Genomic DNA, 14,920 nt, shown 5'->3' with positions numbered 1-14,920 from the left:
TCACCCTTTCCCGCTGAGAAATTATTCAGAAAAAAAAATTGTAAAAAGGTTAATCAACAATGGTGATTTAGAGTGCAGGCCAAAGTCCTCTGTGATTAGTCAATATATTAAGTATTACTCATTATGTTAAATATTAAACCCGACAGCTTCTCATATCCAGGACTCTCCAGACACAGATCCCAAGTATGAAGAATTATTCTGACAGGTCTTCCTACATATTCTTTACTGACATTTTAGGCTTTGCTTGTTATTTCCATTTTTCCAATTTCACATACACCAAAATATTATTTTAGTATAGGTCACAAAAATGAACATTGAGTTAGTACTGTACTGATTTCTGAAGGAAAACATTAGAAAATCATTGTCATTGTATTATTTATTTAATTATTGGACAAAAAATACTTTTAAATAAATAAATATTCTGATTTCTGCTCATATCAAGGCTAACTTGGATAAATAATGCATCAATTTCACCACTGCCTCCAGCTGTGGAAGCCGTGGACTCGTAAGAAACGTAAGAAACAAAGATGGAAAAAATGATGCAGAGCATGCATGGGTTTTGTATGGAGCTGGAGGAGTGACCCATTTCTGGATCATGAGAGGAAAGCCTGTCTCAGCATCCATGTTGGAGCTACTCTGCAACAGAAACTCACATGTTCAGGGTCAGGAGCTGCCTGTTATCACACAACAGGCTCATCCCAAGTAGACAGCCTGCAGCATCCTACCAGTGCCCAGGGAAAGGTGAGAGATGTGACAGCAACCACCACAATTCCCTATAGGTAAAAAATACTGCCAGCAGTAGCAGGGATGGGGAAAACTGCAAGGGGCTTCTTTTACTCTTTACTCTTACTTCTTTTATAGCAGGTACTGAGCAGAGTCGGTGTTCCTCCAGAGCTGTGCTCTCTGCCAGGGGAGCCCATGGGAGGGTGCACACCTCCTGGATACTCAGTTATTTCCCTCAAAAAAATCAGAAATATGTGTGATATCTTACTGCTTTCACAGACTATGTGACTTTATATATACAGTTGCAAACTCTGTAAAAATCAAGTAAGTAGAACTACGTGCAAAGTTATAAATTAGGCCACATAGGCAGTGGTTGTGATATCTATTAAATGATGCTGTTTGTTTCTTTGAGCTGTGGTCACCATTTTTTGGATGATGTTTTTTGGATGAAGAGGATACTCCTCTTCATCTCAGCTTAAAACCAGTATTAAATACTAGGAAAAGGTTCTTCTTCCAGAGGATGGTTGGGAACTGGAACAGGCTCCCCAGGGAAGCGGTCACAGCACCAGCCTGACAGAGTTCAAGGAGTGTCTGGATAATGCTGTCAGGCACAAGTTGCGATCCTTGGGGTATCCTGTGCAGGGCCAGGAGCTGGACTTTCATGACCCCTGCAGGTCCCTTCCAAGTCAGGATATTCTGTGATCATCTGTGTATCTTCCAGACACACTAGCACCTGCTGAGCGTGCAGGACAGTGCCATACCACGTGTTGGGCTGTTTAGAGCTGCAAAGTCGATCAAACGACTAGAGCATCTCTCTTAGAGGAAAGGCTGAGGCAGTAGGGCCTGTTCAGCCTCGAGGAGAGATGATTGAGAGGGGACTTTTTAAATATAAGTATTTGAAGGGAGGGTTAAGAGGATGGAGCCAGGCTCTTCTCGGTGGTGCAAAGCAGGAAGATGTATAGGAAGTGTCACTGAATATGAAGAACTTCCTTACTGTGTGGATGACCACAGCCAGACAGGGTGTGGAGTCTCCCTCCCTGGATGGAGGACATCACCGTCTGGATGCAATCGTGTGCCGGGCGCTTGAGCGGAGAGGCTGCACCAGATGACCTACTGCGGTCCCTCCCAACCTGACCCATCCTGCGGCTCCGTGTTACGGGCTCCCCCCGGCAGTCACAAGCAGCCGAGAAGGGGACGCGTTGTTCCGGCGGAGACCCTGGGGCCGGCGGAACTGGAGGCCGGAGCAGCGCTGGAAGGCGGCACGGCCGCCCCGGGCCGGAGCGGGAGGGGCGGGGCTAGAGGGAGAGGCCCCGCCCACGGCGCGAGCAGGAAACTCCCGCCGTTGCCTTACAAGGGCAGGCGCGCGACTCCCTCCGCCCCTCGCCCTTGGAATGCGGTGACCACACCGCGCTGCACCAACGCGTCGCCGGGGGAGGGGGGAGGACACGCACACAGGGTGGAGGGGCTGAGCTCGTGGTTCTGGCCTTCTCCTTCAAGGAAGGCAGAGACTCCAGAAAAAGAACGCGAAACGCGCGGGCCGCTCCGGGCCCTGTCCCCGGCACGGCTCATGGCACCTGGCCGCCGAAGCGATGGGCCAAGCCGCCACCTCCCCCTCCTGCGCGGATGGTCTCGCCCTCAGCTTCCTTCCTGCCCGGCGGGGCGGCGGCCGCTCCGCTCTCCGGAAGTGTCGCTCCAGCCGCTCCCCGCCGGTGTCGTCTCCCGCCGCCAGGTGAGTCGGGGGGCTCCGCCCGCTGCCCGCGGGGCCGGCGGCCGGTGAGGGTGGGGCGGTGCCGGGCCGGGGGTCGCTTGCGGAGCCGGGGTCTCTTGCGGCGTTTCCCGCCGCGGGCGCAGCTCCCCTCGGGCCTCGGCTCGGTGCTGCTGCTCTTGATGGGGATCCGCCCTGCGGGCTGGAGCTGGGGGAGACCCCGGCTCCGGGCCCCGCGACCCCGCCCTGTGAGCCGGGCAGGGCGGGACGCCACGGGGACGGTGCCCGCGGGGACGAGCTCCCTGAGCATCATTTCAGGGAACAGGTGTTAAAAGGTACTGTTTGTCTCCGTGTCGGAAGGGCTCGGCTGCCTCCCGGCCGCATCGAGCCCCTGCGGGTGTTTCCTCGTCTTTGTCAGAGCATGGGAGGGGCAGGGCTGGGAGCTGCTGTGGTCGGAAGAGGTGAGGTGGTGGGACTGGGTCTGTCGCTTCCTGCTCACCGTTTGGAGTAACCATAGCCGCACAGGGGACTGCGTGCAGTGGTTCCCCGGCTTTCAGAACCCCAGAATCAATTAGGTTAGAAAAGACCTCCGAGATCATCGAGTCCAACCTGTCAACCTGTGACCGACCACCATGGGAGCTGGACCATGGCACTGAGTGCCACGCCCGGTCTTCACTTAAACACCTCCAGGGACGGTGACTCCACCACCTCCCTGGGCAGCCCGTTCCATTGTCTAATCACCCATTCTGTGAAGAAGTTCTTCCTAATGGCCAAACTAAACTTGGCAGTTTCAGACTGTCGTCTCATCCTATTGCTTGTTGACTGGGAGAAGAGGCCGATCCCCATTTGGCTACACCCTACTTTCAGGTGGTTGGAGAGCGCATAAGGTCACTTCTGAGCCTTATTTTCTCTTTTGCAGACAGACTGCGTTGACTCACTGGCGCTGGATTTTGAGGCAAGTGTGACTCCTGTACAAGGGTTTTAGGAAACTTACTAGTGATGAGTGTGTTAAAGTGGCTTTTAAGACTGGGTGGGACAGTGTAGGGTTTGGTTTTTGCTAGCTTGCTTTTATGAAGTGTAATCTGTTCTTTATTGAGCCTTGACACAGATCTGCTGGAGAGCACCTTGCTCTTATCTCTTCCTGTTGCCACCCAGATTGTGATGGATGTGTGACTGTGTGTGATGCTATAATTGAGTACGTGGACAGAATTTGGGATTTAGCTTTAAGGTTGACTTTTGAGTTTGATGTTCTATCTTAGTTCATGTAGAGACTTTCTTGGCTATACATTTGGGGATTTACTGTGTGGTAGTTTGTTTTTTTCAGTGATAGATTTTTCAATTATTACAATATAAACAGTTTTGAAAAATGGGAATGTTTTCTAAAGTATAACTTTTGATCACTGCCTCTGAACAGGTCCAGCTTGCCCCACGGTTAGTGGGCTGTAAATTCACAGCTTATTGCTTGGCTCAGAATTTTTAGTTGCTTGTTTTTTTTTACAAGGGTTTATCACTTTGCCAGAGGAAGGGACCACAAGATGACTGTGTTTCTGTGGTCTGATACCCACTGTGACTTAACAAATGACAATACGGGCAGCACAGAGCAGCACAGTGCTGCTACTGCCTATTTATTATTTTTTTAATATGTGAAAATCTTCCTAAAGAAAAGTGACATTTTCAGAAATACCTTATGATGTGTGTCACAGGTGGGTAAGGTTTTACATTTGAAGTTTCTTGGACAGCTTCCAAAACAGGACCCAGACCATTCAGTGCAGCATAGTATTAAACAACAGGGACTAAACCTGCATGTCATGACTTGCACTATGTAATGTGAAGTATTCCCACTTTTTATCTACTGAAATTCTATTTGCAGCCTATACTAACCCTATTTCAGTTACAAAAGCATTTGATTAGGTGTGGGTGTTTTTGTTAGGTAACACGAAGTGCAAACAGTTTTGGAACTTTTAAATCATAAATTGATCTCTTTGGCTAACTGGATTGATGACTTTGGTTTTCTGAACATATCCCAAAATGTACCACCCTCTTTCTCACAGAGATTCCTGGAGCTGAGTCCAGTGTTTCAGGCATAGCTGCACCAAACCTGTGCTGAAGGGCACTGCAGTCCTGTGAGATCTGATGTTTCTCTGTAGCTAGGCTGACAGCTCTTTTGGACTGGAGGAGTTCTCAAGCCTGGTTCAGAGAAACTTAGAAAATAGTAATGCAAGCTTCTTAAATTTTTGCTAGTAAAATTTACTCTAATAGGTCATCTTCTCAACAGAATTAAAAAGAATGTGCTGACTGTCTGCTTTTGTTACCTCCTCTTGTTTAGGATTGAATCGTAGGTGAGGGAATTACAGGTAGTAACTTGCTGAGAGCACTGTCTTTGCAGCACTTTTCACTGATCCTAAAATTACAAGCCAGACACAGGTGATAAAACGGGATTACCTTTATAAGGATCCTTATGGTGCACAAAATGCTGGATTAAAAAAGCGCTGAAGATGCATATTGTAACAAATGCATACAATTTTATATGTTCAGCAAATTAGCATAACTGACAAGAATCTCCAATTAGAGACATAGGTGATGAGGTAATTCCCCCCTGGTTCTACCCTTTTCTGAACCCCTTCACCTTTAGATAGGAACTAAACTTTGTTTATGAAAAAGCTAGGAAGCCGTTTTGATCTGGGTTCCCAAAGAATCTAACCTTGGATCCCCAGGCCTAGGAGCTTCTAGGGAATGTATTTTGTCTTTCTAATAGAGTAGGTAAAATGCTAGCTATGAATACAATAATAGACTACTGAGCTGCAAATATATATGTAAAGAATATGGAGATATGTAGAAGTAAAAAGGCAAAAATCAATTTGGTCGGTATCAGCACGTGCAGAGTAAACTTTTTTGTTTATATTGAATGAGCCATATCCTGAAAATTGCATTGTTTCAGAGAGGAGTTATTAGAAGATAGTGTTTGGTTCTATTTTGAGTAGTTTTGGAACTTCTAATCAATAATCCAGAGTTAAATGAGAGCTTGCCTGAGGGTTTATACACCAGTAAGAAAACCACCAAAGTTATGCACAACCCTTGGCTGCAGGTTGAAAGCAAACTACCTTTGTTGTCAGCTGTCTACATAAATATCTCGAAGTCAGGAGTTCACATTTATTTGTTGCAGTGTTGTGGAGGCCAGACATCTCGGTTAGCTCGTGGTTACTGAGTGCAATGAAGAGAACGTCTGCGTTGTTGAGCGATGCGCAGTTGCATTTCATGGGCTATTTTTAGTTCGGGACATAATGGTTTGTTTTGTACGTCAGAAGAACGTTGTAGATGCACGTAGGATTTAAAAGTGTGGAATTAGCAGGGGAAATCAGTAGCTGTCTGTGTGGACAGACTGAGAAGGACATAACCATGGAATTTCCTTTTATGATCCAGATGCTTGGTACACCCTGTCAGGTATCTAATACAAAGCAAGGTAAAATGTCTTTCCTTTTAGTTAATAAAACCCAAAAAAATAACTGCTTTTTGCCTGCATCTTGGGTTGCTTGTATAAGGGAGTTACTTTGCTTAATTTTACTCCCTTTTTTTTTTAAGGATTAATCCCAGTTAGTGACTTCAGTCTTGTTTTTCAGGAGTCTAACAGAAAATATTCTGTCTTTGATCAAACTATCTCAGAAAGAGTTAGAACTGTGCTATGACTCTGATTAGCATTGCATTTCTGACCAGATAATTTGTTTCTAAGTTATAAAATTAATACTTAGTGTAAATTTCAGAATGTAAGCTTAAATCTTTCTTCTTTCAGGAAACACTTGCTATAGGTGCTTTCTGTGAAATTCAGAGTCAATGATGGAAGGAATCTCATTTGCATAGCACTTCATTTGAGTATTATGAAGGATTATGGCAGTATGAATTACACTTTAGTTTTAGCTAATGCAAGCAGAGATTATGAGACTTTTGGAAACAACATTAAAAAGGGTCTAACTTTTGATCCAAAAGCAGTCTTGGGGGCTTTGTGTTTGCCTTTCAGTGAATGACTCAGCTTTTCGAGTTTGTGCTGTCATACATTTAATTGGAACACTACATGTATCTTCCCAGATAAAGAGATACAGTTAATTTAAAAGCTTCATTTCAACCCTGAATCTATTAGTGTATTAATATATAATAATCTACCATTTATTTCTTCATTTGACAGCTTCAAGGGAAACAATGACATTGGTATACCTGTGATACATGAAAATTTATAAAAATATATAAATATTTCTAAGGATTGGTAGTTTAAAATAAATGGTCTCCACATTTTTGTAGCTATTATGCCTTTAATTAACTTTAAAAAGAGTATGCTGACATTTGCATGTGTTGTGTAGTAGTTGCACTGTGTAAGGGAATAGCACTGTAGAGCTTATGAACTAAGTCAGTACTCTCTCTCTCTTAACAGCAGGTAGTCTAACAAAATGCTATTCAGAGCCTAAAATACATTTTTTCCCCTCCAAAATGTTAGTTTAGCATACTGTCTGATCTATTTAACTACTGTGATAGTTTAGCAGCACGTATCCTTCAATGTCAACAGTGCCTCCCAATTCCCAAATATGTAGTCATCTTAATTTGTGGAAGATGCAGGTGGAGTATTGACTCAACAATACAAGCACTGTGTGAGTTTCATTTCAAGAGCTATGATTTGATTTGGGTTTTTTGATGTAGCCTGCTATTGGCCTACAGTGCTGGTCCCTGAATCCTCAAAGGCTTTATGCTTTAATAGGAAGTGAAGTCTGAAAGAAAATGGAGCAGGAGATTCGGAAATAAATGTGTACTTTGGGTATATGCCAATAACATGAAACTACCCATACTACCCATACACTTGCAATGTGATTTAATAAGGCTAAATCTTGGGTATGTTTCTGTCTCCTTAGAACCAACAGCCACCATGTCTAGCAAAAGGGCAAAGACAAAGACCACCAAGAAGCGCCCTCAGCGTGCCACTTCCAATGTATTTGCGATGTTTGATCAGTCGCAGATCCAGGAATTCAAGGAGGCCTTCAACATGATCGACCAGAACAGGGATGGCTTCATTGACAAGGAGGACTTGCACGACATGCTCGCCTCCCTTGGTAATGTGCCTTTGCTGTTCGTGCTTGTCAGGCAAATTTGTGCTGCAAAATTCAAAATGCTGAGAGTTTGGGATATGGGAGGTGTGGTGTCTCACTGTTACACTCAGTTTGTTTTAACACCCAGTTCGTATTGACATTATTATTTCAGTAATTTAGTTTTCAGCTAAACCAAGTATGAATCCCTTTATTTGCAGGAAAGAATCCAACAGATGAATACCTGGATGCCATGATGAATGAGGCTCCGGGCCCCATCAACTTCACGATGTTTCTCACCATGTTTGGTGAGAAGTTAAATGGCACCGACCCGGAGGATGTAATCAGGAATGCTTTTGCTTGCTTTGACGAAGAAGCAACAGGTACATGGGTGAAGCAACAGTGTACATGTATTACTTCTTCTTCTACTTTATTTATAATATTTTAAAAATATTTTTATTTTTGAAATTTTTTATTGTTACTTCTGTAACAATAAATACTTGTGTTCCCAGAAGCAGTGAGAGTTCATTTTTTTAACTTTGAAAATTTTACTTTCTGCAAACTGAAAATCATGCCTGTATCCTCATGTGCTAAATTTGCCTTTTTAGTCTCTGTAGAAATTTAAAATTTCTGGCAGTTTTTTCTGTTCAAGACAGGAGAAAGTATAAAAGATGTTGATCAGAAACCAGGGTCTTAATTTATTCCTTACTTAAAATTCACCTTTGGGGCCGCTTTTATGGGGGGAATCATTGTATTCAAAGCTGCTGTGCTTTTATGAAGAACTTGTTTTCTGTCAGCAATTTTTATCCACCTTCCCTCTGTTAAGCTGCACTAAAAGGAGAAGAAAATGAATGCAAGGAAATTCTCGTGTGACTCACAGGAGTGATGATGGAGGCAATCATAAATTATACAAGCCTACTTTTTTAATAAACCATTCCAAAAATTTATTCTTTGCAACCAGTCTGGTAAATCTGAGTTTTACCACCAATTTAAGATCAATATGAAATGTTGTAAACTTTCCCATGTTTCATGCACTTGTTGAATGTTAATAGTCAATTATGTTAATAGTCAATTATGTTAATAGTCAACTATGCCTTTTTTTTTTGTGATTTGTCAATAGGAATGCTCAAGGTAAAGTGATCTGCTTTGTGATTTTTAAAATACTGAGTTGTTAGAAGGTTCTTGGTACTATTGTAGCCCTGCTGTTGAGAAGGATGTCCAATATGAATACTGATAATTTTTTGTATTCTTTGGACCACCACTGGCAAAGCATATAATGGTCTTTATTTGAAGTAGTGGGACTTTTCAAGCTAAATGCCCAATTTGATTGAATCCTTGTAATTATTTGGCAATTTTATTTGGCTTTAATGACATTGTTTTAATTTGGCAGACAAAGACTGTAGGTATCTTTAATTGAGGGAAAGAACTCAAAGAAAGAGATGATCACCCATGTATTAGTAGATAAATGTAAAAACTCCTCTTCTGTCCTCCTACACTGTGCTCCAGGGTTCATCCAAGAAGACTACCTGCGGGAGCTGCTGACCACCATGGGAGACAGGTTCACGGATGAAGAGGTGGATGAGCTTTACAGAGAGGCCCCCATCGACAAAAAGGGCAATTTCAACTACATCGAATTCACGCGCATCCTGAAACATGGAGCAAAAGACAAGGATGACTGAGCAAATCCCTGGATACCTGCCAATTATCTCTACATTTATGTTTATTTTTAACTGTTTCTTCCTGATAGAACTTGTTGCATGCATTTACCTTCAAAGCTTTTTGTCTTTTTTCAATATATTTATCTATTCCAGGCCATTTAGGCACATTTGCACCTGTAATCAGACTGGAAGTGGGGAAAATATTTTGAGGAAAAGGCTACAGGACAAACATTCCCTGGAGTTGATAGTCCAGGAAAATAATCTCAATGTTTCTGGTTTAGCTGGATTTTTACATTTTTGTAATAAATGCCATTTTGAAATAAAGATTGCTATATAGATAAAATACCTCAACATCTTTTGTGAAGAATGACATTTCTATTATGCATTTACAAATGCAGGTGCGTTCATTGTATTTTTCTCGCAGTTGCAAGTCAAGCTAGAAAACTCATTTTCATGTTCAGTGTAACAGGGTTCTGAAATGCTCCTAGCAGCATCTGCTGGCATCTTTAAAAATGTAGCTGCAGAAGTCTTTGATCTCAGGTTTTTGAAGTGGGATCTGACTACTGTGTAAGTAGTTTACCAAAGAAATGGTTAGGGAGGACTGTTACAATTGCCTCATGGCCAGCAGAGAACATCTAATTCTTAAGCAGTTACTGTACCCAGCTTTTGCTTCCTTTTAATACTGATGGGTTTTCTAGCAGTACTTTCATGTCAAAGTGTGCATTCTTCTTTGCTAAGTAAGATGGAATTAGGTGTATTTTTTCCCTCCTGCTGAAGGAAGCTTGTGCAAAGGAATCTGTGTTGGCACTAATTAACAGCAGTACATGGCCAGAAAACTTACATAAAGCTTTATTTTTCTACAGCTAATTCATTTGAGAATGTGAGGCAAGTCATTCTGACAATGAACTTGGTAAAACCCTATAGGTGCTGAAGTTGCTCTCACTTTTTAATCTATCATACATATTCCTCAGTTATATTGGTAAGATGGCTTTTAACCAAGCACAGTCAGTCATTCAGAACTGTGCCTCCTTCTCTTGGCTACTCCAAGTTAGAAAGCAGGAGGAGAATTTATTTTGCCTATGTATTTATCTATTAAAATAATGACCTCTTATCCAGAAAGCTTGCCCTCAGCTATCTCACACAAATTCAGACCCCAAGGAGTAGGAATATAGCACAAAGGACTGTAAAGGCTCTGGCAGCTTATCCTGTAAGGGTTTGTCTCATTTCATGTGTGATAGTATGAAGGCTTGGTTACTTAATCTTGCTTGTGGTCCTATATGCAACTCCAGAAGATATTCCGGCTTCAGCTTTGTAAATAACTTGACAAAGTATACTCACTTGGCATACTTGGACTATTTTTTTATTTTTTATTCCAGGGTGTTTTTTTCCAGTTATGGGCTTAATTAAAATTGAGTTTTCAACCATTCTTTTTCCAGTTTTGTGTTTTATCTGCTAACAAACAGCCTCAGTTTTTCTACTACCCACATTATGTTCTACACTTCTTCAGGTTGCCACAGCTGCTCCTTTTTTTTTAAAGTTTGCTTTTTACCTATCTTGGTGCTCTTCAGAACTGGCTGCTGAGTTATTTCTCCATGTGACACCTGCAAGGTTCTAGGAAGTAGTTTACAAGTATGCATGGAAGTTTTCACCAGCAGTGCCCATGTGACAAAGACAAGTGTGGATGGAGATTTAGGAAACTCTTGTTGAAATGTTGCTATGTAACATTAGGCTGGAGAACACATTATGCTGCCACTTCTTTAGACTGATTTTGTCACCTCTGTGCAATTCAGTACTGTGTGCATACATGCAAGCTCGAAGGACAGAGGTAAGATACTGATTATTTTTTCCTTTTGATTCCGAGAGCAGTTTACTTTTGTTAGGAACACTGGATCCCTAAACCCCTCTTTCCCTGATCCTCTTTTCTCTGTAAATGTTAAATATGTTACACTGACTGAGCGGCAGATGTGCCAGCTGAATTTTTGTTGCTGGAACTAGTGATTTTAAAATCTTAAATATGAGCTACATAAAAGAGAACCAGGTATCCTCCTTGAGAGGAAATTGTCCACTTCAAAAACATTCTGTACTGCTGCTCTTGCTTTCTGAACAGCCAGCTGAAATGCAGGGTGTAGATGTTTTGTTCCTTGTCAGTCTTGGATGCTCCCTCTGAGTATAGGGTGAGACAGAACTGTACAGATGTAAAGATTACAGGAAGATGTGTTACTGAGAAAGAATATCCAAGGATGTGTGAGTGCAGTGACAACCTTCCAAGTTCCGATTTCCCTCTTGTTTTGGTTTGTTTTTTTTATTGTAGGAGGCCAGTTAACCTGCAAGTGGGAACAAACCCTTTAACTGTTGAGAGGCTACAGGGCCAACAGCCCCAGCCAAGAGACCATATAAGAGCATCAGATGTGTTTTGTAGCTAGGCAGGGAGGAATGTGACAGCTGAGGTTGCGTGCAAAGGGCTGTGGGGATGTGTCATCAATAATTCACTTCCAAAAATAACTTTGGTCACTGAACAGCTTAAAATTCTGATGACTTAGCCTTAGCATTTTGCAGCCAAAATCTTGGAACCTAATCTTTTCTCCCTCGGGGTTCATATAATAACAGTCTCCAAGCTCCACACCAGATTAAGACTTATGATGAAAAACTGTTTTCATAGGCTCATGCACGCATTAAATAGTCTTACATCTACAGTGATCTATAATGCCCTGTGAAGCACTACTGAAGAGCAGTGATTTATTTTACATGACCTACTTACCCTGTTCTAAGGCTATAAATGCAGAGGTCAAATGAAGCCAAAAGAGCTACTGAGGCTGCACAAGAAACCTCCAAAGAGGACAATGTGTCAAGTGCTGCCAGGGGATGTTTGCTTGCTACCTTTTCTTCCCCACTCTGATGCTGGAGATAAAGGTAATGCACATTTTACACTTGTTTCTGCTCCTTATTTAAGCAAATAAACCCATCCTTACGGAACAGCGATCAGATGACTGAAGCATTTGACAACATGAAGGCAGCTTGTTACTCTAGCTCAGCAACTATGGGATGTCACAGAGGTGCTGTCCCTACCCTCCAGAGCGAGGATCCGTTTCACCGCTGACCTAAGGACTATCTTTGGGTCGCTTGTTTCTAGGATCGCTGTCGTATCTGGAGAAATGCATGCAGCACAGCGGCCCCATCCTGGCACAGGGCATCAGTGACAGCATGCCTTTGTGTCCTGACACCTGCGTTCCATCCAAAAGCTGGAAAGTATCTGGAATCTTGTCATCATGTCTTTCTCTTTTCTAGTCTGGAGTGTTACTAACCTATTATTTGGGATGTTCCTGGGGAATTTCAAACAACAACAAATGCAAAAATATTCCAACAATGTAAATCCAAATAACGGGTGAGTAACAATCAAAGTATAGTCAGGAACATTTTAGATACCAGCAGTTAATCCTCCCTTGGTATTGCTTATGCACCCATGCTCCTATTTTGGCTTCTTAATTTTTCAGAACCCTACTGTCATTTTTAGATAACTGTCTCCTTTGGAAAAATGATCCATGACTACATTAACTCAGAAGCAGTATTGCAGAAACTAGGAACAATACAAAAGAAAAAAAAAATCAGTAAATGCCCCTTAAAATGCAGCTTAAAATTAAGTTATCATGAAATACTGAAAAGTAATACCTTTCAGGGGGGAGGGGGGAACCCCTCCACATAGTTTTTTTTTGTTTTGTGCTCTGAGCAGCAACTGCACAGAGATCAGTGTTTTCCCAAACTTTTGATATACAAGATAGAAAACTTCCCATCTTAAGAAAAAAAAAAAAAGAAAAAGATGGCAGCACATGGCTGCTTTTCCTACTTTTCTCTGCAGCCCATGGGTAAAAACACTGCCAAGGAATGTTTTCAGACCAGAAGTGTAATATTCCCTAGAGACTATACATAATAGGCCCTGCCTGCCTAATCACTAGGATTTAAGGGGTGAGGCAGTTTGCATCAATGTAATAAATCTGAGGGAAGATGTTTACATGTTTCTCAGCAGCACTCAACAGGAGAGCAAGGAAATCGAACTGGTCTCCTTGAAAATCCTAACTGCTTGCTGCATACAGACTCCTCTGCCATGCAGCTGTGATTCAGTCCCTTGGTAAAGCAGCCTTGCACTTTGATAAAGCTTGAAAGTTACAAATACTACAGGATTAGGCAGGTCGAGACTGATGCCATCATCTGCTCCTTTAGGCACCCGTATTAGTCATTTTACTGTTCTTGTAAATTGCTTAGTTTTGCGAGGTTTATTTAATCCTCACTTTGACTATTTTAGGGTATCACTGACTACAACCTCAATAAATATTGAACTAGGCTTTGAGCTGTTTTTTAATTATGAATAGTCCTTGTGAGTTAAAAGACAGCATTTCACAATAATTTCCAGCCTGTGCCAAACATATTCAAGTGAGTGGGTGTAAACTGAGGCTTGTAAGACCTGTCTTAGTATGTGCTAAAATAGACCTGACATCAGACACGAGTTACTTGAATCTTGACTTAGCCTTGTATCTAACAGGCACTGAGATTTTTCCCTCTTTTCAGTTCTTCCTTAATTGTGAGCTAACCATCCCTAACGCAAAAGGTAGTAGCAAGATATTCCCACCCCATAAGAAGTATGTTGATTTGGAAATTGCTCCACCAGCCAACAAAACTTGCATCAGCTGATAAGAAAACCGATAACAGCTTACTTCTCATGTGAAGCACCTGACTAAATATGCTGCTGCTTGTTTTCTGGGTATGTTTTAGAACACTATTTTAGACCTATGGCCAAGCATTGAGCACATTTCATTTTCTTCCATATTTGTACATACACATTGTCAGACAGATACAAACTCTAACACACAAGGAGAGAGCACACATGTACATCCTTAGGTTTAGCAGAATTAATTTCATTTGTTTGAAAGATTGGGGGCCTTCAGCTCTCCTTGCAAAGAATACATATCAATGCTTATTTTTGCATTTCAGTTCACAGTGTCTGGCAATGCTCCTGATTAAAACTAGTGCAAGAAGAGTTGAAAACCCTACATAGATTTGGCTAGAATTGTTGCAACTTACCAGCTAGGATAAAAAAAAGGGATGCACATACAGCACAAGAGGCAGAACAGTGACTTTGATCATAGAGAACAGGGAACAAAAACTCAGCAGAAATCAACAGCCCAAAGATGTACTTTTCAACATTTAGTTGGGGTTTTTAATTTGTGTTCTTTACGTATAAAGGACTTTGGATCTGGGAATGCAAGGAGTACCATGTCTGCTGAGTAATGTCCCTCCATACTCTGTCAAACACATCAGTGCCCATTCATATAGTCACTGAGATGCAGTTGTAAATAAATATATTGAAGTTTGTTTTCTCCTGTTTATATTTCACAGACTGACTGCATTTTATTTACATTCTGTTAAATATCTCTGCTTTATCTTTCGACCTGCTCTATCATTGTCATACAATGCTCTAGAGAACTCATGTTCTTGCCCCTTCCTCAGCCATGTCCACTGGAAGTCACTAGAAAATCAAAACTGTGCTATTTTTAATTTTCAGTATGGAGAAAGAATACGTGTTTCTTCTATAGGCTCCACTACAGTCTCTGAGAGCCTTTATTTTTCATGCTTCAGCATTTACTGTGTGGCAGGGATCACCTGGGAAAGCAGTCGCCATTTTTATTCATGAGGTCATTGAATGAAAACAAGGAATAACCTGCAGTCTGTGGCCCTCCAAGAGACTCAGGTGAAGACACATGTTCAGAATCCCTTCAGGA

General features: G+C 42.0%; 1 protein-coding gene across 3 annotated transcripts; it reads left to right on the top strand.

The window, feature by feature from the left end:
- Positions 1-2,318: 2,318 nt before the first annotated feature.
- Positions 2,319-9,500, top strand: LOC131575836 (myosin regulatory light chain 2, smooth muscle minor isoform). 3 transcript variants are annotated; one of them, XM_058831833.1, is made up of 5 exons: positions 2,355-2,452; positions 3,348-3,383; positions 7,321-7,518; positions 7,713-7,874; positions 8,998-9,500. In XM_058831833.1, exons 3-5 carry the CDS (start codon positions 7,335-7,337, stop codon positions 9,168-9,170), a joined length of 519 nt encoding a protein of 172 aa, XP_058687816.1. In that variant the 5' UTR covers positions 2,355-2,452; positions 3,348-3,383; positions 7,321-7,334; the 3' UTR covers positions 9,171-9,500. The 3 variants fall into 3 exon arrangements, with proteins under 3 accessions (XP_058687815.1, XP_058687816.1, XP_058687814.1); XM_058831832.1 differs by lacking the exon at positions 3,348-3,383 and having other exon boundaries at positions 2,319-2,452; XM_058831831.1 differs by lacking the exons at positions 2,355-2,452; positions 3,348-3,383 and adding an exon at positions 5,729-5,888.
- Positions 9,501-14,920: the final 5,420 nt, after the last annotated feature.

Source organism: Poecile atricapillus, chromosome 2 (assembly GCF_030490865.1).
Source record: "Poecile atricapillus isolate bPoeAtr1 chromosome 2, bPoeAtr1.hap1, whole genome shotgun sequence".
Classification (NCBI taxonomy): Eukaryota; Metazoa; Chordata; class Aves; order Passeriformes; family Paridae; genus Poecile; species Poecile atricapillus.
Note: the sequence above shows the minus strand (reverse complement) of the source record. Positions and strands in the feature narration are given on the sequence as shown.

Bases quoted from the DNA above. Each gene is read 5' to 3' on its own strand.
- LOC131575836 (XM_058831831.1), top strand. From the start codon at position 5,744: ATGCACGTAGGATTTAAAAGTGTGGAATTAGCAGGGGAAATCAGTAGC. The intron at 5,889-7,320 runs GTAAAATGTCTT...CTGTCTCCTTAG, and splicing joins GGTATCTAATACAAAGCAAG to AACCAACAGCCACCATGTCT. The intron at 7,875-8,997 runs GTACATGGGTGA...ACTGTGCTCCAG, and splicing joins CTTTGACGAAGAAGCAACAG to GGTTCATCCAAGAAGACTAC.